Source organism: Zea mays, chromosome 5 (assembly GCF_902167145.1).
Source record: "Zea mays cultivar B73 chromosome 5, Zm-B73-REFERENCE-NAM-5.0, whole genome shotgun sequence".
Classification (NCBI taxonomy): Eukaryota; Viridiplantae; Streptophyta; class Magnoliopsida; order Poales; family Poaceae; genus Zea; species Zea mays.
In genome coordinates this window covers 41,566,407-41,591,073 of record NC_050100.1, presented here as the reverse complement: position 1 = coordinate 41,591,073, position 24,667 = coordinate 41,566,407, and the positions used below count along the sequence as shown (strand labels likewise).

The window sequence follows — 24,667 nt, the reverse complement described above, 5'->3', positions numbered from 1 at the left end:
TTCACGAGATGAACTCCCAATGGATTTCCATTTATAACAGGTGTGTAGTGCAAAGCCGCATAAATAAAATCTGGAATAGTAAAATAAAATTCAAGTACACAAGGGTTAGAAGACAATTCTAGTGTTACAGACTTGTTTATCTTCAAGGCAGCATGTTACATAAACATATTATCTCAGTACAGCCAACGGTTGCGATGTCAGCGCCTTTGTTCGGTTATTTACTTCTTGTCATCTCTGAGGACAACGTAGTTGTGGCCGTTCGTCTTCTGTATCTTCGAAATTTTCTTCAGAATTTCAGCAAATGCATTCTTGTCCTGCAATGGACCAAAATTCACGTCAAATTGACACAACCACAAGTCCACAACTGTCGGCAATAACTTACTGCTAGATGACTTTTTTTCTAGAAAACACAGGAGAGCTGCATTTCATTAAATTAAAGAGGATAATTGTCTAGAGCAGACCAATTACAAAGGGCTCCTTACGGAGGCCAGAAACAAAGAAACTTAAGGGCCCGTTCGTTTCTGGAGGAATGCACCGAGATTTGTTCCTGTTGATCAAAACCTATACAAATTAGAGAAGCAATCTGGGTGGGAACAGTTCCGGTCTTCTATTCCCTGTCAACCGAACGGGCCTTAAATGGATTCATCTAGAAACCAAAACAACGAACGACCATAACCACATTACAGAACACTTATGGCCTATTACCACGTAGCCCTACAGCTCCAGCCATACACCAAAGAGCCCTACAACTTATTGCTTGATGACTGAGTATACCATAGAAAATGGGAATAATTGTATACATACCAATCAACTTCTACAAAATTAGATAGCTCCATAGCATCCAAATGAACTAGCTATCTAATTTTACAAAAGTTGAGTGGCGTATTCTAGAAAATGAAGTGACAAACTCGGTGATGAGGTTTGCAGAAATCAAGGTTCTTCATCGCATAGTGTTAACCATAACAAATTCATTCAGGAGCTATTATTAGTTTAGAATAAAAGAGCATAATTATGGTATACATGGTATATAGTAAACAAGCGAAGCTTTTCACTAATTATTCTGGTGTGTATCTCATTTTGCAAAGTGGTAAACAACAGACCACAACTGAAGAAAAGAATGGTGTCAAAGAGGCGTACCTCTGCACCTCGAAGCCTAGACTTGAATCTGGATACCAGATCTTGTGTGGTGACTGGAGCCACTGCAAGAAGAACACTCCTGATTTCATCCTCTGTGACAGGTGATACGCTTGTCCCACTTTTTGATGCAGCAGAGGTCTTTGATGCAGGTTTTGCCAAAGATGATGCCTCCTCTTTGAGGCCTGATGCTTTCGCATCCTATACAAAAAGGGATTATTACTTACATACCTAGAAAACTTGAGCATACTTGTATATAAAAAATGAAGTTTTTATTTCTTCTTTCAACACATTTAAAATAAACATAGATCACTAACCAATTCCACCTTTGCTTTCTTTGAAGCTGCACCACTAGAAGTTTTTGCATCATCAACACCTGATTTTCTCTTTTGCTTGGATTTGGATGCCGGAGGTGTGCCTCGAGCATGTCCTGATGGTGCTGGTTTAGATGGGCTGCTATCCACAGGTTCATCTTTAACTTGATCCTTCTGTTTTGGAGCAAGCACTGGCGATGAATCATCTTCTTGCTGGATAAAGCAAAGGGTCCTTTTAGTTTTCTTTAAAAAATAACCTTAGGGCAGAATAACAACAACAAAGCATTTTAGTCTCAACCAAGTTAGCATATACTCAAGTTAAAAAGCTATCAGAACCCACAAGTAGATGTTCGAACACATGAATAGTTGTTTTCCATGCACAAGATTAAAACTTTAGGTATATCTCATCCTTTCAACTCTCATTTTACTGTCTCTTTCTATATCAACTTCGGTATTCCTTTCTTCTCTTCTTGTTGCTACCGTGCCTTGGGATCCTACTACACACGTCTCTTAAGGTCTTTGTCGAACATGTTGTCCTTGATCTCTCCTTGTATGGCCACAAATCCAACATAACATACGCACATCCACAACCTTAGTGCAGAATGAAATATTAAAATATTCAATTTCCAAAAGAATTAGTACATCTTCGTCTTCTTCATCCTCATCCGCATCTGACTCATTTAGTCCAGCAGCGCGCCCAAGCAACTTTTTTAGTTCCTTGCCAGACTTGCTCAGGCCCCCTTCTTCTTCGTTCTCTTCATCATCCTGCAAGTACCAATAACCATGGAAAACAAAATGAGGAAGTACCAAGTTATAAACCAATGACCCAAAAGGAGAGAAGAAAAATAATTAGCTTATTTGCTTCAAAGGACTTCAAAATATTCATATACACATTCTGGCTCTGGGCTCTAGCAGCATTTTTGCCCCAGGTGATTTCCCACCACTCTGGCTGGCTGGCTGACTAGCTTTAAATACTCTTCTATCCTGTTTTCGGCGTTGCAGGTAGTCAAAGGTATAACAGGAAGCACAGAAACTTCACACTAATTGATCTTGAAGTTCGTAACCATGCTAACAAAGTAGCCCACTATTCACTTTGTGTTAGTTTACTGATTGTTATGTTCTCAAACTCCAGTCGTAAGGAAATTGTGTTGGACATGACAAGTGTTATGATGCATGTTAGCCAGCACAAGCAACTTAGATGAATTAACTTATCGGCAAAACGACAATGTACTCATGGATGTGTATTGACAAATTCTTTGTTTGAGCTATTATAATTTGCATTTAAAAAACTCGGCCAGGGAGGGAAAGACCATCCTCCCGGTATTATATTAAGAAGAGACTGAAACATGGTCCCGGCCAAGAAAATTACCGAACCCTGACCCCCATCACTAGCGGCCCGTCACCGCCCACTCTGCAACAGCCCAGCCGGAGGGTGGCGCGCGGGGACGTAACCCGAGAGCGGGCGGCGCACAGCGAGGGGTTTTTTTTAACCAAACCCGAAAGTCACCGCCCAAGGGGAATCGAACCCGGGACCTAGAGGTGCTACTCGGAAGCCTTAACCATTACACTAGAGGCCCTTTCACATAATTTGCATTTAAACACAACACACAAAATGTGCCTAAAAAAGAGCCTGGTAAGAGGATATGATATTTGTGGATCTAGAAACATTAGGGATATGATTATAAGAATAACACAGAGCACATCATTAAGAGTAATAGGCTGGTTAAACTTTGTCACAGTTTGTGAACTACCATGTGCTCATTTCCATTTAACTCAAATGGTTGTTTCGATCACATGGATCATGTACTTTCACAAAAACAAGTTTTACTATGATTCTTAGGGTGGTTTTAGGTTTTTAGTCATTCAAATCTAGCTTTGTAGATTAAAATGTTTTGTTGGTGTCAATGAAAAGAAGTTTTCACTAATAAATCGGCATGATGACACTACACCAGATCAGGGATGGCAACGGGTCGGGTAAAGAGTAGGTAAGACATTTAGCCGCCAATAAAATACCGGAACTTCCACATCTTACCGTGCCCGCTAAACGAGTTGGGTAAAATTTCTTGCCCATACCCTAACCTGTTAGGTACCCAGATAACAATGGAATGTTATAGATCATTAGGAACTAGTAACTGTTTGGACATCATAATCTAGGAATCAACATGTGTTAAATAAGGATAGTAACAGCAGGAGGTGCAAAAATATTATTGCAAGCTTGCACTAGGTTAGATCTAGATTTGTTGATCTGTTCCCTAACAGTCACAGACCTCCCTCAAGCTAAAGACAAAATCAAACCAATCAGGTGAAAAGAATTCACCTACTAAGAAACAAGCGGACCTAACATAAATGCACATCCAAGTCTGGCACCATCCATCAATCTAAATAAACAAATCACTGAACAGCTCAACTCACAAAGGGATGTTATAACCGGTGTCATGTACGAATGCCAGAAATGCCCACATGGCTAGGCGGAGATTTTCTTAGATATGCATAGATATGTATTACTTTATTTCCCTTTGTTTTATTAGATTGGAATATAGATTGATGTGTTAGGAGGGGATAAAAATACATCAGCCTATTAGTTGAGATAATTAAGCAGAACAACATATTTGTTGTGGTGCCAGCCCTCTCACTCTCTTGTCTCCCTCACGAGCCCTGTCCATGTCTACCTCCTACGGAACCTAAATAGCTGGTATGACAGATGCCGGACCCCAACGACAATGATGGATTGTCAGTGTTGTCGCCTCCCCAACAAGCGGACCTCGCGCAACAAATGCAGTCCCATCAGCTCATGCACTGACCGCGCAACGAACTAGCTGACCATGCTGCTAGGCTACAGGACAGCAGAGTTATCGACCCTCTCTAGCACTACTGCCCAAACCCTAGCCACCACTATCGTCGCTGCCACCCTATTTAGGGCTGGACGAATTACTCGTGGCTCATCGGCTCGCTCGATTCGTGGTGGGCTCGGATCGGATCAGCTCGTTTGAATTTTTTCACGAGTTGAGCTGACATACCAGCTCGGTTCGTTAACGAGCTAGCTCAACGAGGTATCACATTTCAGCAAATCGAAACTATATGCATATCATTTACGCATGAATTAGTGAACACGTTATATGTATGTGTAGTGTTTGTTAGCATATTTTGTATCTCTGTCTATTACATCTTTGTAATGGGTCTTGGCCCACATACTTGGCTATATTAATATATACCTAGCCCTCAATTAGGGTTAGGGGTTTCTATTCCAACATGGTATCAAGCCTCCTCTCACCTCTCTTCTCCCTCCCATAGCCGCCAGCGGCCGCCGACCCAGTCAGATCCGGCTTCGCAGTCATCCTCCATACGCCTGCTGCCTCTTTCCCACACAGCGCCTGCGGCTATCCACTGCGATCGCAGCCTTCTTCCCTGATGCTAGCGCCCCCCATGCAGTCCACTCCCTTGTCGCGGACGCGGCCAGCGTGCCCTCAACGGTTGTCCCTTGCCGCTCATGCCACCATCTCCTTCGCCGCCGACGCGGCCCACATGGTCGTCCCCGCGCTCGTCTCCTCTGTGACTGTCTTGACTCGCAATGGCACCCATGTCGTGTCTCGTCTTCTCAGTGGTGGTGCCCCCTTCCCCTCTTGCGCCACCTACCTGCCCTAGCAGCGCGTCGACGTCCCTCCCTGCTCGCGCCTTTCCTTCTGCTCCCGATGTCGCCACCACCTCCCCCTGCTTTGGCGCGGCCCCTTACACCACTCCCTTGACGTCTGTCCTTCGCTCCACAGCGGTCCACGCGCCTCCCTACCGCGTGTGTGTCTCCCTTCATGATGGCCAACTTCTCTAGGGCACGTTTGTGGCCTTTGATCGGGTCATAAACCCGATTCTCCGTGACTGCGTCGAGCTATACCATCCTTCGGCCTCCATCCACCCTCAGGAGGGCTGCCACGCTACTTGGTCATTTGTGTTCCGCAGTGTTGAGGTTGTCTCCATGAAGATCGAGGCCTTGTTGTCTCCACCACCCATGACCACTATCAGCATGCTCGCTACTGCTAGCCCCAGTACTCCTACTGGTGGCTCTGTGGGGGTGCCTTCCTTGGCTCTGTCCTCGTACCCCATGTCTTCACAGCCCACTCCTCCCACTGACTGGGTTGTCGACTCTAGCGCCTCGTACCACACCACACCTGACCCCAGTATTGTCTCTTCACACCCATCCTCATAGCCCCTTACCTTCTATCATTGTCGATAATGGATCGAGTCTTCCTATCACCTCAGTAGGTGACACGGTCCTTCCTGGTCCTTTGTACCTTAACAACATCATTGCTGCCCCCAACATCATCCAGAACCTTCTTTCGGATCGTCGCTTCACCACTAACAACCATTATGGAGTTTGGTCCCTGGGGGCTCACCATACGGGATCTTACCACTCGTGTCGTGGTCGCTCGATGTGACAGCACCAGACCCCTATATCCCATTCGCTTCCCCGCCCCACCTTCCTTCGTCCATGTTGCCACACCCTATGCCCCCGCCTCCATTGCCTCTACCTCCACTTGGCACTGTCGTCTTAGCCACTCTGGCCACGACGTCCTCTCCAAACTCTCAACCACCTCAGCCATCTCTTGCCCCCGCAACAACGCTACCTCGCCTATGTTTGTCAGCTTGAGCACCACACTCGCTTACCCTTCCCCTCTTCCATGTCCCGCACCGCTCACCCCTTTGATCTCGTCCATTGTGATCTTTGGACATCCCCGATACCGAGCATTTTTTGTAGTACTATCTGGTCATCTTGGATAACTTCTCTCACTACCTCTGGAATTTTCCCCTCCGTCGTAAGTCTTAACACCTTTCCCACCCTCTCTCAATTCTTCGCATGGGTGTTGACTCAGTTCGGTTGCACCATCTGGGGTGTTCAGTGTGATAACGGGCGGGAGTTCAATAACTCCACGTCTCGTGCCTCCTTTCTCTCGCGCGACGTGCAGCTGGGGATGTAATGTCCTTATACCTCCCCTCAGAATAGCAAGGCCGAGCACATGATTCGCACCATCACCAACCTCATTCGCACCCTTGTGTTTCAAGCCTCCCATTCTGCTTGTTAACAGGTTGAGGGTCTCCACACTGCCACCTACCTCTTGAACCGCCTCCCATCCAAGACGGTCAATCATCTCACTCCTTTATTCGCCCTCTTTGGCACTGCCCCTTCCTATACGCACCTCCACGTCTTTGGTTGTTCCTGGTATCCTAACACCTTCACTATCGCTCCCCTAAAAACTTGAGCTCCGATCCACTCGCTGTCTTTTCTTCGGGTACTCCTCTGACCACAAGGGGTACATGTGCCTCGATCTTCTCACCCATCGCATCATCATCTCTTGACATGTCCTTTTTGATGAGGATGTTTTCCCCTTGTTAGCGACTCTCTCGATGTCGATCCCGTCGACGTACCTCCTCTTCCCCTACCCCGGTCTCAGTGACCTCTTCTGCGTCATGTGTGGCCCCATCGCCTTTGACCGCTCTACGCGCGGCCCCGTCGCTTCTGCACATGTGCTTCTCCAACGACCATCAGCCCACTTTGTTGATCCCACCTGTGTCTATCAGCGACGTATGCGACCTAATCCCCCGATCCCCTCCGATGAGTCGGCTCGTGCCTCAGCCTGCTCCGGTGACGAGCCGTCGGTGCACCATCCAGTCGGTATCCACTACGGCATGTGCCACATCCACCCGATGGTGACGCGTCGATAGGTCGGTGTTCTCCGACCAGTTAACTAGCTGGTGCTCACGACCGCCACTGGTCCAGCTCCCTCGTCTATCCCACCTCTGTTGGTACCGTGCTCACCAATCACTGGCGCCACGCAATGGAGTATGCGGCCCAGCTGGCCATCCACACATGGGACTTGGTGTCGCATCACCCTAGCACCAACGCGATCACCGGCAAGCGGATCTTCCGTCATAGGCTCACGTCTGACGATTCCCTGGATCGGACAAGGCCCGTTGGGTCCTTCGAGGCTTCACTCCATGCCCTAGGTGGACTACGATGAGATCTTCAGCCCCGACGTCAAGCCCACCACCGTTTGAACCGTCCTCTCCCTCGCCCTCTCGGGACTGGGCAGTCCATCAGTTGGACGTCAAGAATGCCTTCCTTCACAGCACTCCAACCGAGATAGTGTAATGCAGTCAGACCACCAGCTTCGTTGACTCCACTCGCCCGAGTATGGTGTGTAAGATTAACCGCTCTTTGTATGGTCTCAACCAGACATTGTGGACTTGGTACAGTCACTTCGCCTCCCACTTGGTCTCTCTCGACTTCGTCGAGGCCTAGTCGGACACGTACATGTTCATTCTTCGGCGTGGCGACAATGTCTACCTCCTCTATGTCGACGATCGTGCTCACGGCGTCCAATGCTGCCCTCCAGCGCATGATCGCCACCCTGCAACGAGAGTTCGAAATGAAGGACCTAGGTCCTCTCCGCCACTTCCTCAGGGTCACCATGGAGCGTCGCCCCCCAGGGCCTCTTCCTTCATCGTGGAGCGTCGTCCACAGGGCCTCTTCCTTCACCAGCAACAGTACGCCCTCGACATTCAGGAGCGTGCTATTATGTCCACTTGCAAGACCTGCTCCACACCTGTTGACATTCAGGCGAAGATCTCCGAGGACGACGGCTCCCTGGTCAACGACGTGACAGTCTACTAGAGCCTCATCGGGGCTCTCCAGTACCACGCCTTCATTTGGCCCAACATCGCCTACGCGGTCCAGCAGGTGTGCCTTCACATGCACACCCCGTGGGAGCCCCACCTCACCGCTACCAAGCGGATTCTTCGCTACCTCTACGGCACCCTCGACTACGGTCTACTTCTTCGACCTTCTACTCCTAAGTTGATCGTCTACACCAACGCTGACAGGGACGGCTGCCCCGACACGCACCGGTCCACCTCTGGCTACACCGTATTCCTGGGCGCCAACCTCGTCTCCTGGTCATCGAAGCGGCAGTCCGTCATCACCTTCGCTGATCCCAACCTTACCATTGTTCCTCGCCAGCTCCTATAACATGTTTGGGTGCTCCTCGCTTCTACAAACTAGAGTTCCCAACCTTTGACAGGAAGGATCCCCTAAACTGGCTCAACTGTTGTGAGTATTTCTTTTGTGGACAACGCACTCGGACATCGGATTTGATTTGGCTTGCCTTGTACCACCTCACTGACACCGCCTAAATGTGGAATTAGGCCTTGGACCAAGATGAGGGCATGCCTTCCTCGGATTGCTTCAAGGACATGTGCCACTTGTGTTTTGGACCGCTAGTCCGAACCAACCGCTAGGTGGATCTCACACACCATATATAGGATTACCAAGCAGAATGCTTAATAGTGTCAATTCGGAAGGTGGAGTTGTTCATAGGAGGCCTTCTAGAGCACATCAAGATCGACGTTAAGCTCCTCCAACCAAGGTCGACCGCTCCAAGCCCAAGTTGTTCAGCGTCACAACCCCAACGTTGTGTGCATTAGCGAGAAATGTGTTCATGTCGGCTCCTAGACTTGTACATGGTCCAATTCAACATTTTTTGGTACAACCCAACATAACCCATCTAGAATCCAATTTAAGAGGGTTAGGTAACCCGGGTTTCACGATTTCCTTGGTTTGCACTGCAGTGATTACACTTACACCAACTAGAGAAAAAGGGATTTTGATGGCACTGTGCACATGGCCACCACCCTCACATCGTCGAACCACACGTGACATGCTATCGATGTGGAACACATCTGCACGATGACCCCATCACCTTGCACGTCACCCCAACTGAACATGAAGATGAGCCCCACGACGTTCTGCAGACGTGGTCGCCATTGTAGCCTTTGTATGTCACCGTGGCAACAACCTCATGCTTCCCAACTTCCTATGTCCCGACAGCTCATGCACCTCCGGTGTGTCTACCCGGTGGCGGTAGCCGGTAGCCTCTGCTCTTTCCTCCTCTCTTTCTATGACTAGATAGATAGAACTCCTTCTCAGCCTCCACACCTTCCTCGCCATTGCGGTAGACCTCGCCCAAGTTGTTGGCTATGCTAGCGCCGACGTCGACGCCTACCATGATCATGATTAGTGCCACTTGTCGAGGAGGATGGCAATTTCTACTTGCTAGTAGCCAAATCATGCTCTAAGAATGTGCAAGTGTGACAGATATGCAAGAACTCACTACATTGAAACTGGTAGCGGCCTTGTCAAGGCCACTGGTGTCACTGTCGATGGTTGTATCTTCTCAAATCAAGCACAATTGATCGATATCACTGATGCAGTCAACTTCCATGCTAGCAGCGTCAAGTGCATGTCTGTGGAGCAATAAACTCACGAGAATCTAACATGGGTTTCTTGGTTCAAAACCGCACCCTAGCTTAACCTGGCCATAGCACACAGACACAATACAGTTTAATTGGGTTGGTTTCATGTGGTTTGCAGTTGAAAGTAGACCATGTACAGGATTACCTTCTCCACCTCTGCCCCAACCAATACAATTATTCTAACACACACACTAGATATATGATTGATAACCTAAAGTCTTACAAAGATTAAAAAAAAGGATACAAGAGCTATAACAGACTTCCAAAGACTAAGTTAAAAAAGTTGAGACTAACTCGACTCCCGGTAACTCCCAAACTAAACTATCCTACTACTACTACAAAGAATGTAATGGAGCTCTTCTCTTCTTCCTTTTTGCATGTTGAGAGTGTCCATTGCCTCTCCTTAGTGAGTTGGCCAAGCACAACTGTGACAAGCAGTATGTCCACGGCCACAAGTGACAGTGGCTATTCTTCATCTAGGAAATGGACCACATAGACGATGACCAAGGGTACCAAGGAATTGGGTCTATAATTCTAGGATCTCAGTTCTACGTGCAACAAAACAGCTGAATTTAGGAAAGTTGATTCCAATTCCCAATTTCATGCACCAATATGTACAACCAAACAGGGTGTAAGATATTTCTTCATTCATGACATGTAAGAACAAAAGCAAAAAAAATGCCAAGACCAATAGAAAAAACACAATATATACAACCCTAATATTCATGTCTCAACAAAATAGGAGTTCGGTTCTCGCAATTTTATGCTATCAAGCCATGAAGTTTTAGGTTGTTAGACCACAATTTGGTTTAACAAAATCTAATTTGGATTAAAAAAAAACTTGGAACCCAAAAATCCCTTGAGATCCATAGCATCAATTTTTAGTACCGAGTAAATGTGTTCCAAAAGAAAAAGGTATTATACGTTATGAAATACTCAGCATTTCACTTTTTTAGCTGTTAGCTTAACTTGTTGAATGCTTTATTATCAATAAAGCAGGGGGAAATCTCCTCTCTAAAAAAATACTCAGCATTTCAGTAATGGTGTATATCAACCTGCTTGATTTCAGGTGGAGCAGGAATTTCAGGAGCTAAATCTGCCCGTTCCTCTGGATCAATGTCTACAGCCTCATCATCGTCAGTGAATGTTTCTTCATGCTCCCAGTCATCACCTGAAAAAGGGAATTCCCTAGTATAGTGCCAAACTAGGTGCAATAAATGCACTAATGCACTAATGATATGAACTGCAGTATTAATATTTTCTTAGCAAGGTAAAAAATTTGGAATAGCTCTGCCGCAAACAACAACAAAGCCAGTCAATTGCTCTACTAGTCTATAACAGGTCAAGGGTACTTCAATGTGGTCACGACATTAAGCACAATTATAAAACTCAATCAGACTTAACAACCATATGCTTCTTAATTTTGGCATAGAAAATTTGATGTCCCATTTTTCTTATCTCGGGGCATCACATTCATAGTAATAAAAAAACAAAAGGACATGTTGGTCCCACCTGCAGCACAACTTTACCATCCATGTTGGCTGGTCGACTAAATTTGGAGACTGACAATAGCAGTGCAAACTGAAGCATCAGATTAGCTAAAATAAGATAGGGTTATGGATACAATAGGGAGGTTTAGAAAAGAATATAACCTTAAGCATGACACAAATCAAGAAACCAGAATTTTATGCACTTATGTCTAGAAAAACATGGTTTTTAATTTTAATCTAAAGATATAGTGTTCTCAAGGAAAACTGAGAAGCAGACCTTTCTCAATTTCATCATCCAAATCGAAATCTAGATCTTTTCCACCTTCCTCATCATCATCCATGCCCTTTTTAGTTAGTCCAAGTCTATTCTTGCGTGTTGCTTCCTCTTCTTCATCCTCCTCACCCTTATCAGAATTATTACCCTCTTCATTATTTTTTCCTTTCTTAGGACGAGCACTTTCTTTTTCCCCACCATTTGTGGCCTCAAGCTTCTTCATGTCTGAACCAAAGGCAGCTGGTCCATTTGCCGCTGCTTTCATCATCCAGCGTTCATAACCAGTTGCACTGGTCTTCCTCTTATTCATCTTTTCTTCAGCCTCCTCCAGTGTCAATTGTTTGTACTGTGCAATTTTACTGAAATTAAACCTGAAACAAGGATATAATTAAGCAAAGAATGGAATATGAGATTGCTGTGAGAGAGAAAAAAAATTCTAGAACTCCAAGACACAATGTAACTATGATAATAACCATAGGCAATCATGTCAATGAAGTTTTACCAATAACAAATACCTTCGCCAAACTGTTTCCTACTACTAACATCGTATATTACTCCCTATGGTTGCGAAAATTGACATGTTATGTCATGTCATTATAATTTTGACAAATTATTACCAATAGCATTGTACCTTGTATAGAATATGAAGATGATTCAAGTAATTTGTCACAGACAACACTTCAGTAGTTTCATGTTGTTTTATTTTGTACCAGACAAGTGTATGACAGCTAAACAAAGTTACAGTAATGGAACAAAGCAAAATCACTTTTACTTAGCAGACAACATGAAAGCTGATTCATGCTATCAAAATAGCAAAGTCACAAATGCACCATAAAAATGAAACAAGTGCATTACCAAGAGCCAGCAGGATATGCATTAAATTCCTTGCCGTGCCTCATTAACAAATAATATGTAGCTGTAGCTGACTGTGATCCTTCCATTTGACCTTGATACTGATATTGGCCTGTTTCGTCTTCCAAAATCCATGGTTTCTTGTTGTATTTTTCCTGGGGTGCCACAAAAGGCATGCATATAGTTACGGCGACTACTGACAAACTTAATACCAATGGCAAACAAAATAATTGTTCCTAAAAATGTGATTAAGTACACGATCGTAATCACCAAAAACAAAAGAGTTGACAGCAGGAAAATATGAGCGAGCAGAACTGCGAGTGAGTTGTTCATTAAATTACAATACCTGCAAGATTCAAGATTAAGACAAACATGAATCCATGGTAATTTATATATTGCCATACACCTGCAACTTCATTGTTTTTGAAGATAGAATCTTTTTTCCAGTAGCAATATGTTACAATGTATGAGAAGCTAAAATCTTGTTGTGGAGTGGCATTTCGTTATTACCTCCAAAAAATAGCAATAAAGGAACTTTCAGTGAAAAAATCATTAATCGCTTATATGAAAAGTACATCTGGAGTGACAGACGTATCGACTAGATGATGGGTAATCATCGACTTGTTATCCAATCAAGCACAGCGAAAAAATCTTCATCACTTATTTGTTCTACATGTAAGATATGAATGAGATTAGGAATGTAGTGGAGTTGAATGTGTGGATTTACAAGGTTCCACAGGTTCATCATCATCTGATAGATCTCACGCATAGTCACAAGAAACGGGTACAGTGGTAGCGACCCTCGACCAGGGAACGTCGTCCCCGACCCGGGTACGCGGGGTCATTTTCATTACCACCATGTAAAAATCTCTCATAGGTAGTGTACCGCATTCTTCAACCCTATCTATCCGGGAACTTTGTGACTATGGTCTCACGGGTCCTAGTGCCTCCCTATTCCCTAATCTATTGTACTCTTACATAAATTCCTTAATATATCACCAAATTATAAAGTATTTCTTTGCTAACATCTCTCCTACCTACTACTACCTCCGTTCTAGATGTTTTGGTTTTTCTAGATACATAGCTTTTATTATGCACTTCGATATACACTATATCTAGATATAAAGTAAAAACAATGTATCTAAAAAAGTCAAAATGTCTTATAATTTGGAACGGGGTGAGTACATATCTATTTTCCTATCTTAACTGTAAACGTGCACATGCTAATGTACCAATAATAGGTTGACAAACAAACAGTACACAATGAAGTTGCAGACTATGTGATATACGTCTTAGTCACCTAAGCCTATCAGTCCATGAAAACGTTTTGGGTAGGGTGGCTTAGAGCTTATGCAGGCTTAGATAGTGCAAGGTCACTTGTTTTGTTCCCTGGCCCAGCTACTAAGCAGACCTGCACTATCTATCGGAGGCCCCTTGGCCTGGCTTAGGTAACGCGCAAGAATCAGCCATTTTTCTTAGATCTTACCTATCTAGTGTAGGAGTGAGAGCCTTCCAGACTGCCCACCAATGATTTCAAGTCGTCCGACTAATCGTGATTAATCGCGATTAGTCGGGCTGGTCGGCAATTAGGATACGATTTGCTGGACGACTCGACTAGAAGACCTAGTCGTCCTGGTCGTCCGACTAATCGTCGACTAGGGCGACTAGTCGTCCGAGTTATGTGTCCTGGTCGTCCCGGCTAGGGTTTAGTTATTGGGCCTTTTTTAGCCCGTCTACAGTCTAATTTAGAGTACCCTCTCCTCTCCTATTCTAACCTAGCCGCCAACAATCTCCAACCTGCACGTCTCCTCTCCTCTCCTCTCTTGGCACCACCCCTGCAGTCCTGGACTCCTGATTGCCGGCAGCTACAACACCCTGCGTCCCCTGCCCCTTCTCCTGGAGTCCTGCTCGCCAGCTGCACTGCTGCAGTCTCCAACCGGCGGTGGCTGCGAACCAGTGACGAGATGAGCACGTCATCTGAAGGTCCCTCTTGCTCCCCCCACTTCTCCCCCTTCTCTGTACTCCATTATGGGATGTCACATGTCACATGTCAGGTTCAGGTAAGTCACAAATCACAATGAAGCAATATGTTACTTTGTTTATCCTAGTTGTTTGTTCTAATTTATATAATGTATACATGTATATTTATATATATACCTATATAAGTATAACTACTAGTCTAGGACGACTAGGGACCGACTAGGACCGACTAGGGGTCGACTAGTCGCCCTAGTCGTCGCCTAATCGCGACTGGTCGCCTGGTCGGTCCCAGGGTTCGACCAGGCGACTAGGCGACTTGAAATCATTGCTGCCCACAATCGGTGACTACCCCATGTTGATGGTTAGGGTGACCTCCTAGCCTCATTTGCATGGCACCTCTCTCATTCTCAATCCGCTCTTGCTCTCATCTCCCCTTGGGTTCTCCATTCCTGGTGTTGTTAACCCATGAAATATCATCGGTTAGAAGAAATGAGCATCCGATAGGGCTTCTGGTTCATGTCCTTCCCACACTCGTCACTGCGGTTGTTAATGCTTCTTCCTTGTATCTTATTTGTGTTAGATGCCTATACATGTGTCCTTATTGTATTTGGTCTTATATATAGATTCCTTGTTGTACACTGTCCCTATCTTGTATTGGTGTATATATTCGGTTCTACTGCTGTTATGACGAGCAAAGTGTATAGCTGGAGGCCTAAACAACCAGTAAACCGGTCCATAATAGAACCTGATTCAGATAAGAGATTAGGAGAAGAATAGGATAGAGTCCGTTGCAGGTGTTAGAATACCCGTTTAGGGTTTGGGGCTTTCACCGTGTAATTACCCTCTCACCCCTTTGTAATGGGCATGGCCCAGTTAACTCAATTCTATTAATACAACACCCAACCCTAATCCAGGGTTAGGGTTTCCCACAACAGGGTTGTTGCAACATGAGTACTTAAATTAAGGTAGAGTTTGTTAGATTAGGACTATATATAGTCCCAGCTTTGTAATAGTTGTTTTCAAGGGAAAGATCAATCTAAAAAGGAGATTGAGTTCCTGCCTGAGTGCTTACCTCGCCGTCGTCACGGCTCCTCCTCGATCCCGGATCCTTAAGGCCAAAACCAAGAACACCCACACCTATTACCTGAGAAGTGGGCAAGAACCTATCAATCTAGTATCGAGCATGCCAGGGCCCAACAACAGCGACATCACGACATCAGCCGCCTTACAACCGTCCTTGGCGTCGATCGCCACGACGCTCAGTGAGGTGCAACGTCAACTAGGCGACTTCTCCCAGCAAATGTCGTCCATCTCCCGAGTTGTTGTCGTGGAAGCAGCCCCCGTGCCATCCACGACCGTCAACCCGCCAGACTTTCCTTACGGCATGTCGGGATATGGTGGCGTGCCCATAGGACCGGGAGCAACTGTGGGCGCAGCAAACACGTCCGTCAATTCGCCTCCAACCACCACACCAATTTCAGCCACCGCTATCTCTTCACAAACCACTTCCACAACTCCAGTTCTGATTCATCGGTTACCCTTTCCCCACTCCCCGTCGCATATGCCAGCATTCCCGCCACCGCCGCAGGTGATGACCGGCATAGCAGGCACCCAACCAACGGCGGGCATTCCCTATTTCCATCGCCTGGAATTCGCCATGTTTGATGGAAAAGAAGACCCAATTGGATCAATCAACAGATGTGAACAATTTTTCAATGGCCAACGCGCTTTGGGAGACAAAAAGTGTGGCTTGCCTCATATCACATGACGGAAGTCACACGGACATGGTAGTATGGTACATTGGTACTGCCAACCCAGCGCGACCAACCACTGTTACCACGGGGCCGTTTCAAGCCACTATGCCAGCAGCATTTTGGACCACAACTGTGCATCAATCCTCTCGAGGAACTGCCTCAACTTCCCTTCCGAACAATAGTGGATGACTAACAAGAAAGGTTTTGGGACCTTCTCAGCCGCACGGCACCACTCACCCAGGAGCAAAAAGTGCAGTTGTTCACCGTAGGCCTTCCAGAACGTATTAAGATTGATGTAGAACTCATGGCGCCATGGGACCTCAATCATGCCTTGAGCCTGGCAAGAGCTTATGAACGAAGATAATCATTCGACAACCATCAAACATCAACTTCCAATAAAGCCATGAAACCTCCTCAGCGGCCATCAATGCATGTTCCAGTCAAACAGCCAACATCATCAACAGTGTCACAACAGTTGCACCACCATGGACATTCAAGCGCCTTACTTCGGGTGAGATGGCTAAGCGTCGTCGGCAAGGGCTCTATTACAATTGTGACGAGCAGTATGTCCAGGGACATCGCTGCCCTCGGTTGTTCTATCTCGAGGACACTGATTTTGAGGAAGATCTATGGAGACCGATCCCACTCCTGAAGACCCAGCACCAGTGATCTCGCTACATGCCTTAACGAGCATTCGCTCTAAGAGCACAATGCAGCTTGAAGAGTTGAAGTATATATCAGGGGATAGGCCCTTACCGCCCTACTGGACACAGGTTCTACTCACAACTTCGTGAACCAAGGCACTGCAAGCGCTCTAAAACTGGAATACAGTACTAGCCAAGGTCTCCAGGCCACTGTGGCCAACAGCGACAAGATCAATTGTCGCAGGTTTGCCAACAGCCTCGGCATGACTATCGGCCTCGAAGAGTTTCTTATGGACTTCCACTTGATTCCTTCAACATTATCCTTGGAGTCCAAGTTCTGCGCACCCCGGGACCAACTCTCTAGGACCTAGAGGACTTGTGTCTCGCGTTCTGGCGACGGGGCCAACAGGTCATGTGGAAGGGTCTGGGATCATCACGGGATGACATCCCCATGAACCCTGCAGTTAGGACAGCACAAACCAAACCAAAGCCTATGTTGGATCGCCTGCTACAGCAATTTCAGGAGGTGTTGGATCGCCTGCTACACCCAGTGAGACGATGTGATCACCGAATCCACCGTTGTCGGGCACAACACCAGTAGCCGTGTGACCATGAAGTTGTTTGGCTGCTGCAGCAGCTTCTGCTGCCTAGTTATATAGAAAGGAAACATTGTAGCAATTTGTGAAAAATTGCAGCTGCAACTCTTTGAAAACCAGCAGTCGAACAGCGTCCATATCAATATTCACAGCTTCAAAAAGATGAACTTGAGGCACAGTGCATAGCCATGTTACAGCAAGGAATGATCAGCTATAGCATGTCTGCATTTTTTACACCTGTCCTTCTAGTGAAGAAGCCTGACAGCACATGGCGTTTCTACATCAACTACAGGGCACTAAATGAGAAAACAGTGAAGGACAGATATCCTATACTTGTGGTCGATGAGCTACTGGATGAGCTTCAGAGGGCACGCACGTTTCTTCACCAAGATGGATCTCCGTTCAGGCTATCATCAGGTCCGAATTCACCCAGATGACGTCCACAAAATAGCCTTCAGGACGCACCATGGGCATTTTGAATTCTTGGTGATGCCATTTGGCCTCTCAAATGCTCCGGTAACATTTCAGACTTTGATGAATGAGGTACTGGGTCAGTTTCTCCGTCATTTTGTCCTCGTATTTTTTACGACATCTCATTTACAGTGCCACATGGTCCGGCCACCTAAGACATGTAAAGGTCGTCCTGGAGATCCTGCACACCAATAGGCTCTTTGTCAAACAGACAGTGCGATTTTGGGGCTACCTCTGTGGCTTATCTAATACATGTAATCTCAGCAGATGGAGTAGCCATGGACAGCAGCAAGGTTGAAGCTGTAACATCCTGGCCAATTCCAAAATCACCACGTGGCCTGCGAGGATTCTTGGGCTTAAAGAGCTACTATCGTAAATTCATCAAGGATTTTGGATTGATCACTGCACCATTGACCAAACTCCTCAACAAAGAAGGCTTCCGGTGGTCCCCGAGCGCCGACTCAGTGTTCCAAGAACTCAAACAGGCTCTCTCAACGGCACCAGTATTGTAGCTTCTAGATTTTGAGTGTTCGTTCATTGTGGATTGCGACGCGTCGGGCTCTGGCTTCGGCGTTGTACTGCACCAAGACCATGGGCCAATAGCCTTCTTCAATCGGCCTTTTACAGCACGCCATGTCAAGCTCGCAGCATATGAGCGAGAGCTCATTGGATTGGTGTAGACAGTACGTCATTGGTGTCCCTATTTGTGGGGCAGACGGTTTGTGGTGCGGCCTGATCACTTTAGTCTCAAATTCATGCTTGACCAGCAACTATCAATTGTACTCCAACATCAATGGATTAGTAAGTTGCTTGGATTTGACTTCACAGTGGAATATCAGGCAGGTCGACTAAACACAGTAGCAGATGCATTATCTCGACGTAACACAGCCAATGGATATGTCTATATTGTGTCAGTGCCCACCTTTCAACTCTACCGTGACCTACAACAGGAATGTGCAAACAGTGAGGAGTGGCAGCTCCTCCAGGCTCGGATTAAGGATGGCAAACTAGGTGATCCATGGCAAGTCCGGGATGGATTAATACTACATGGTCGCATGATTTTTGTGCCAGCCTCATCCACAAACTTTCCATCAGTAATAGATGCCGCACACTCTGCAGGCCATGGTGGAATACAGAAGACACTACATCGCTTGAGAGCAGACTTCTTTGTTCACAAGGATAGGGCACTAGTAAAGGATTGGGTTTGTTCCTGTTCAATCTGTCAGAACAAAACCGAAGCATTGCACCCAGCAGGTCTTCTTCAACCCTTGGATGTGCCACTTCAAATATGGATAGATATTTCAATAAACTTCATCGAGGGTCTTCCAAAAGTCCATGGCAAATCCGGCATATTAACAGTTGTTGATCGATTCTCTAAATATGCACACTTTTATTGCCCTCGGTCATCCTTATACACCTGCTACAGTGGCACGTGCATTTTTCGATGGCGCCCGCTGCTCGTGTGTTGTTGTATTCTGCCTGCACCAGCAGCCCTTCTTCCCGATCCGGATTTGGTCAGATCCGGTTTTGCGGATTTCGTTCTAACAGTTTTTATTAGGTTTCAGTAAAAAAATTGCAGCTTGTGACCCCTTTTCGTCGGCCGTCGCTGCTCCACTCTCACCGTCGACTGTTGTTATGGCCCCGTCTTTGACCTTTTCGTCTAGTGGTGTTCCAGTTCTACGATGTCTGGTGCATTTTAATGGCACGAATTCCTGCTTGTCCTACTGCTCCTACATCGCCTATGATTCCATAGAAGGCTACTGACGAGGAGTTGCTTGCAAACTATGATGGTCAGAGATATCCTCTTGTGACTCAGTTTAGTGCCTACAGGAATTGGTTGGATGAAGATGCTCGTGTCGGTGCTATTCTTGCCTCTAGATGGAATTAGTTGCAGTCTTGCAGACTATGAAGAATCATCTTGCTATTGATATTATTGAGTTTGAGTTTGCACGTCAGATATAGTCTTTTGTGTGTGACCTTTATGAGCCTACTGATCAATCTATCTATCTTGTTGTTATTCGTAAAGAGCAGCCTACAATAGGGAGATTCTATAGTTGATTTGTTCTTCGCTTAGATGTCGGTTCCTTGACATCAACTTGAAACTCTTGGTCCCCGACTGCCACTAGATACTTGTCAATCTTGCCAGAGTTAGAAGGTTGCACTACAGCGTACCGGCACGTGGGAACTTGTTCTTTGTCCACCATGTGTTCATCCTATCACATGTAAGTGTGTCTATAAGAAGACCCGCTCTGATGGTTCTCTTGTGTGTTATAAGGCTCGCCTAGTCGGTTGTGACTTCCAGCAGGAACATGGTCGTGACTCGTGACTACGATGAGACTTTTGCGCATGCTGCTCACGTGACCACCATTCACTCTTGTTGTGGCCTCTGCTTGTGAGTGGTCCATCGCTCAACTTGATGTCAATAATGCCTTTCTTAATGGTGGCCTATGTGAAAAGGCCTACATGCAGCCACTGCCTAGGTATTCTGTCCCTGTGGGCATGGTTTGTCGCCTTGGCGCTCCCTTTATGGCTCAAGCAAACTCCACGTGCTTGGTTTCAATGCTTTACGCCTGTGACCACTGCAGCTGGTCTCTTTGCCATTGCTCGTCATCATGCACTTTTTGTGCATATTGTCTCGTTGTCGGACTCTTCTTCTCTATGTTGATGATATGATGACCACAAGAGATGATTCTGAGTACATAACCTTTCCAAGGTACGTCTTAGTGAGCAATTTCTCATGACTGATTTTGGTCCCCTTCGTTATTTTCTTGGGATAGAGTTTTCCCCTTCATCTGAGGGCTTTTATCTGTCTCAAAAGTACATTCAGAATCTTCTTGATTGTGCATCTCTTATTGATCAGCGAACAGTTGAGAACTTGAGACTCCCATGGAACTCAATGTTCACCTTCGTGCCATGGATGGTGAACCTCTTGAGGATTCTACTTGTTAGGCTATCTCCAACAGCCTCCCTATCACACTCCCTATTTCAAACTCCACTCTGTAAACAATTTCGTCTACAGTACAAAACAGTGTTTTGCACGCCCATTTGCACAGACAGCTGGAGATGACCTTATCGCCACATTGTAGGGAGTCTTGTTTACCTTGGTGTCACTCATCTTTACATTTCATAATTTGTACATATTCTGAGCCAGTTTGTTTCCACTCCCACCCAACTCCACTATAATCACTTACTTGATTCGTGTCCTACGATATCTTCATGGGACTATATCTAGACATCGTTCTTTTCACGCTCTAGCTCTAGCTCTTTACAACTCTAAGCTTATTGTGATGCTACCTGGGCTACTGATTCCTCTGCTCGTTGATCTCTTTCTGCCTATTGTGTTTTTCTTGGTGGTTCACTCATTGCTTGGAAAACTAAGAAGCAGGTAGCAGTTTCTCGTTCAAGTGTAGAGGTTGAGTTGTGTGTTATGGCTCTTGTGACTACAGAGGTTACTTGGTTACAGTGGTTGCTTGAGGATTTTGATATTTCTATTTCTATGTTGACTCATCTTTTGTCTGATAGTACATATGCTATTAGTATTGCTCGTGATCCAATCAAGCAAGAGCTTACTAAGCATATAGGTGTTGACACCTATTACACGTACGGGTTCAAGATGATATGATTCATCTTTGATATGTGCCTCCAGAGCTTCAGATGGCTATTTCTTCACAAAGGCACAAACCAAGCCTTAACATAGGTCTTATCTCTCCAAACTCAGTATGTTTGGTCCACCTTGAGTTTGAGGGGGGTGTCAGATGCCTAATCGCCTATGCATGTGTCCTTGATGTAGTCTCTCATACATAGAGTCCTTGTTGTACACTGTTTGTACTGGTGTACATGTTCGGGCTTAGTGCCCTCATATTGAATATAGCGCAATTCATAACAATTTGCACCAATGATTTGTGACCAGGCAAGTAAACAAAGACCTCCACTTGTACAACCCCTTGGCCACCCTCCTAACCAACAAACCAAACAACATATATCTCTACACATGCAACCTAGATTAGGCAACCAAAAAACTGCATGTTGCACTGCTTACTAGTGGCCTAGGCTGGCTTAGGGTAGAGCATCTCCATCAAACTCCCAATAATCTACCCTCCAATATGTTGTAAGTGATAACGATGGAAAGTTATAAAAGTAACCAAGTACTGATGGTAAAAGGTTTATTCATTTTATGGAAAATAGAGAGCACATTTTCAAATAAACTAAAGAGCAATGATGTATACTCGCCTAAAAACAGGTGAAGAATGTAACATATGGCTAAAACTATTCACAAGAAACTGAAACAAGACTCCATTGCATTGCTTGATTTTTCTAGATTAAAACTTAAAAGTGCTTCAGTTATATAAAAGAAAAGAAAAAATAAATATAATACATACCCGCATATTCTCGGCTATCTGACGGCCTTGCAGACCCTCCTTATGGAGAGACCACTTGTTCTCGGCATTCTTCTTTTTCGAGAAAGGAGGTAAACCAGTGACAAATCGTCCAATAGAGTATGTCTTATCCATAACAGAATTAGCTCGTACATTATATTCCTGCCAAAAAAATGATTGATACTGACACATCAACAAATTAATCCAATGCAAACCTACAAATGACATGCATACTGGAATTCTGCAATGAAAAAAAAAAGGAAAAAATCCTTCTGATAGGTAAACCACATCACCGTGTTTCAAAGGCATCGTCTAGGCGTACACAGCTCACCTTGGGAAACAGTGGCACATTATCGCCTAGGCAACGCCTACGGCCTAGGCATCCAGGCAGACCCAACACTTGCCTCACCTTTGAACCCATGCAACAGCATTGAGTAATTCATCATTAAGCACTTTAGAATTGTGAACCTAGCATGAACTCTAATCTAACATGTCCTTACATGGCGTGCCTTGTAGACAAAACATAAAGAGGTTGATAGATTCCAAACTTGTAGACACAAAACAAAGCCAATCAGTCTGGTTGAATTGTCATCACCAGCATAGGTGCCATGTCTAAGGGATCACTTCACCAGAACAGAACAAAAAAATTTGGTATATTCCTTCTACCAACTCGAGTTTGGCTTACATGAACAAAAAATGAAGTCATTTTTTTAAATGGTTTACCATTCTGAAGCTTGTTTGACTACTAATAGAACTTAAACACCACTGGTCACTTGTACTGTCTCAAATTAAGATGTATTACATTGTTGCCAAGTAAATTCCAATACTATAGCACTCTTTAGGAATTAGGAGTGTAAGATTCCCGGTGAAATACTTCATTGCCACAATAGACCAATATTCTAGTCTCCAGTTAATCTAATTTTTTCTGCAAATGATTTCAACAAAATATATTAGAAATGTAACTCACACCATCTGGTTAGTATTTTCCCGAAGCACAAATACACTGTATGAACAAAAAATGGCTGATATCACCTCAAAAAATTGTTCAATCATCACAATACATTACCATAAATGCCATTTGAGTGATATATCTCTTTTCTCGTGCCACTGGTTTCTTCCTCCATCTGTCCATCATAATCTACCTCTAATGGTCAGGCTCTATCGCGACCAAATCTGAGTGAGTGTTTTTTTTCCTTTTGTTTAGCTTAGGTCATTTCCAAGGGGCAGAAAAAGTGCCACTTATCCAATGCAGTAGATTCTTAAAGTTAAAAAGAAACATTAATTTAATTGTCATGTGCTCTAGCAGTAATCTTTCAGATCCTTTATCAAGTGGAAGAGCTTAGAAGTTATTGAGCCAGCAACTACTGTTTTTGGTGACACTATATATACTAGTAGAATATAGATTTAGAATCACCACATGTTTATACTGTCATTACACCGAATCTCAACTATGCAATGTTTTTAAAACAAATTGTGATCCACTGCGCAAGGCCAACCTTTGTAAAGTTATAAGTTTTTTGTTTATTTGAGTGAGCAAATCATCACATCCTCCAAGTTATATTGGCCTAGTTCAACAAGCAAGTGATTGCTCTTCCATAATAATGCCCAGGCAGTCAGTGTCATCTAGTAACACCTATTCTTGCATGAACTATGGCTATTGGTTGCCACTCCAGTGTCCCAAAAAGAGAGAGATTCTGATATTTGCCATCAGCAACAAACAGGTTTGTAAAATTGTCATCAGACCCACATTTCATAGACCCAGCTGGACCCACAATTCATAGACACAGTGGTAATTATAACAAGAAGACAATCTTGTGAGTGGCAAAAAACCAATTATCTCCCCAAAAAGATGAGCGGCAAACTTGAATCAGCAATCATCTAAATTTCTAAAGTGAATGTCGCCATATATGATTACATCTACAATGAATTTTGATTCATATACCCACCCCCATCATATTATATTCCCAAAACCAACACAAAGGTCAACAAAGTTCAGCTCATTGATTCTGAAGACTCTTCAGACATCCCAATGCCTCAACCCCCGAACTATTACCGCCATCGGCACAACCGAACCCTAGGTCGCCAGCGCAAAGGTACCTGTCGCGAGGTCATGCCATCGAACGCCCTCTCGACTCCCGCTGCGCGCGCAGGTAAAGAATAATAAAGCGGAGAAGTGGATCCGTACCCGGATGAGCCTGGTGATGGGCGCGGAGCAGACGAGGCAGCGGGCACGGGAGCGTGCCATGGACTTCCCGCAGTCACTGCAGAGAGTGGTGTGCTTGCACCCCGTGCCGTAGAGATCCGACGTGTTGCCGCAGCCCTCGCAAGCCATCTTGAGCACCAGGTCCGCGCTCCCCATCGCGTTTGCAAGCGCCTGTGCTGCGGCTCCGACGGGCGAACTTGTAGCTTCGGCTTCTCCGGCGTCAGCGAGGATGCCGTGTTTCCTGTAGAGAAAATTGGATTTATGCCATTATGAAACTTAGG

General features: G+C 45.2%; 1 protein-coding gene across 3 annotated transcripts; it reads right to left on the bottom strand.

The window, feature by feature from the left end:
• On the bottom strand, positions 1 to 24,667 carry LOC100282440 (uncharacterized). 3 transcript variants are annotated; one of them, XM_035968021.1, is made up of 10 exons: positions 24,369 to 24,653; positions 22,515 to 22,592; positions 22,187 to 22,345; positions 12,366 to 12,517; positions 11,514 to 11,881; positions 10,802 to 10,917; positions 2,091 to 2,213; positions 1,452 to 1,661; positions 1,138 to 1,335; positions 1 to 314 (listed from the first exon to the last, which is right to left on the bottom strand). In XM_035968021.1, exons 1-10 carry the CDS (start codon positions 24,540 to 24,542, stop codon positions 219 to 221), a joined length of 1,674 nt encoding a protein of 557 aa, XP_035823914.1. In that variant the 5' UTR covers positions 24,543 to 24,653; the 3' UTR covers positions 1 to 218.

Coding starts and splice junctions, on each gene's coding strand:
- LOC100282440 (XM_035968021.1), bottom strand. CDS start 24,542: ATGGGGAGCGCGGACCTGGTGCTCAAGATGGCTTGCGAGGGCTGCGGC. Junction 2,214..10,801: donor CTCCACCTGAAATCAAGCAG/GTTGATATACAC, acceptor TGGTACTTGCAG/GATGATGAAGAGAACGAAGA. Junction 1,336..1,451: donor AGAAAGCAAAGGTGGAATTG/GTTAGTGATCTA, acceptor CTTTTTGTATAG/GATGCGAAAGCATCAGGCCT.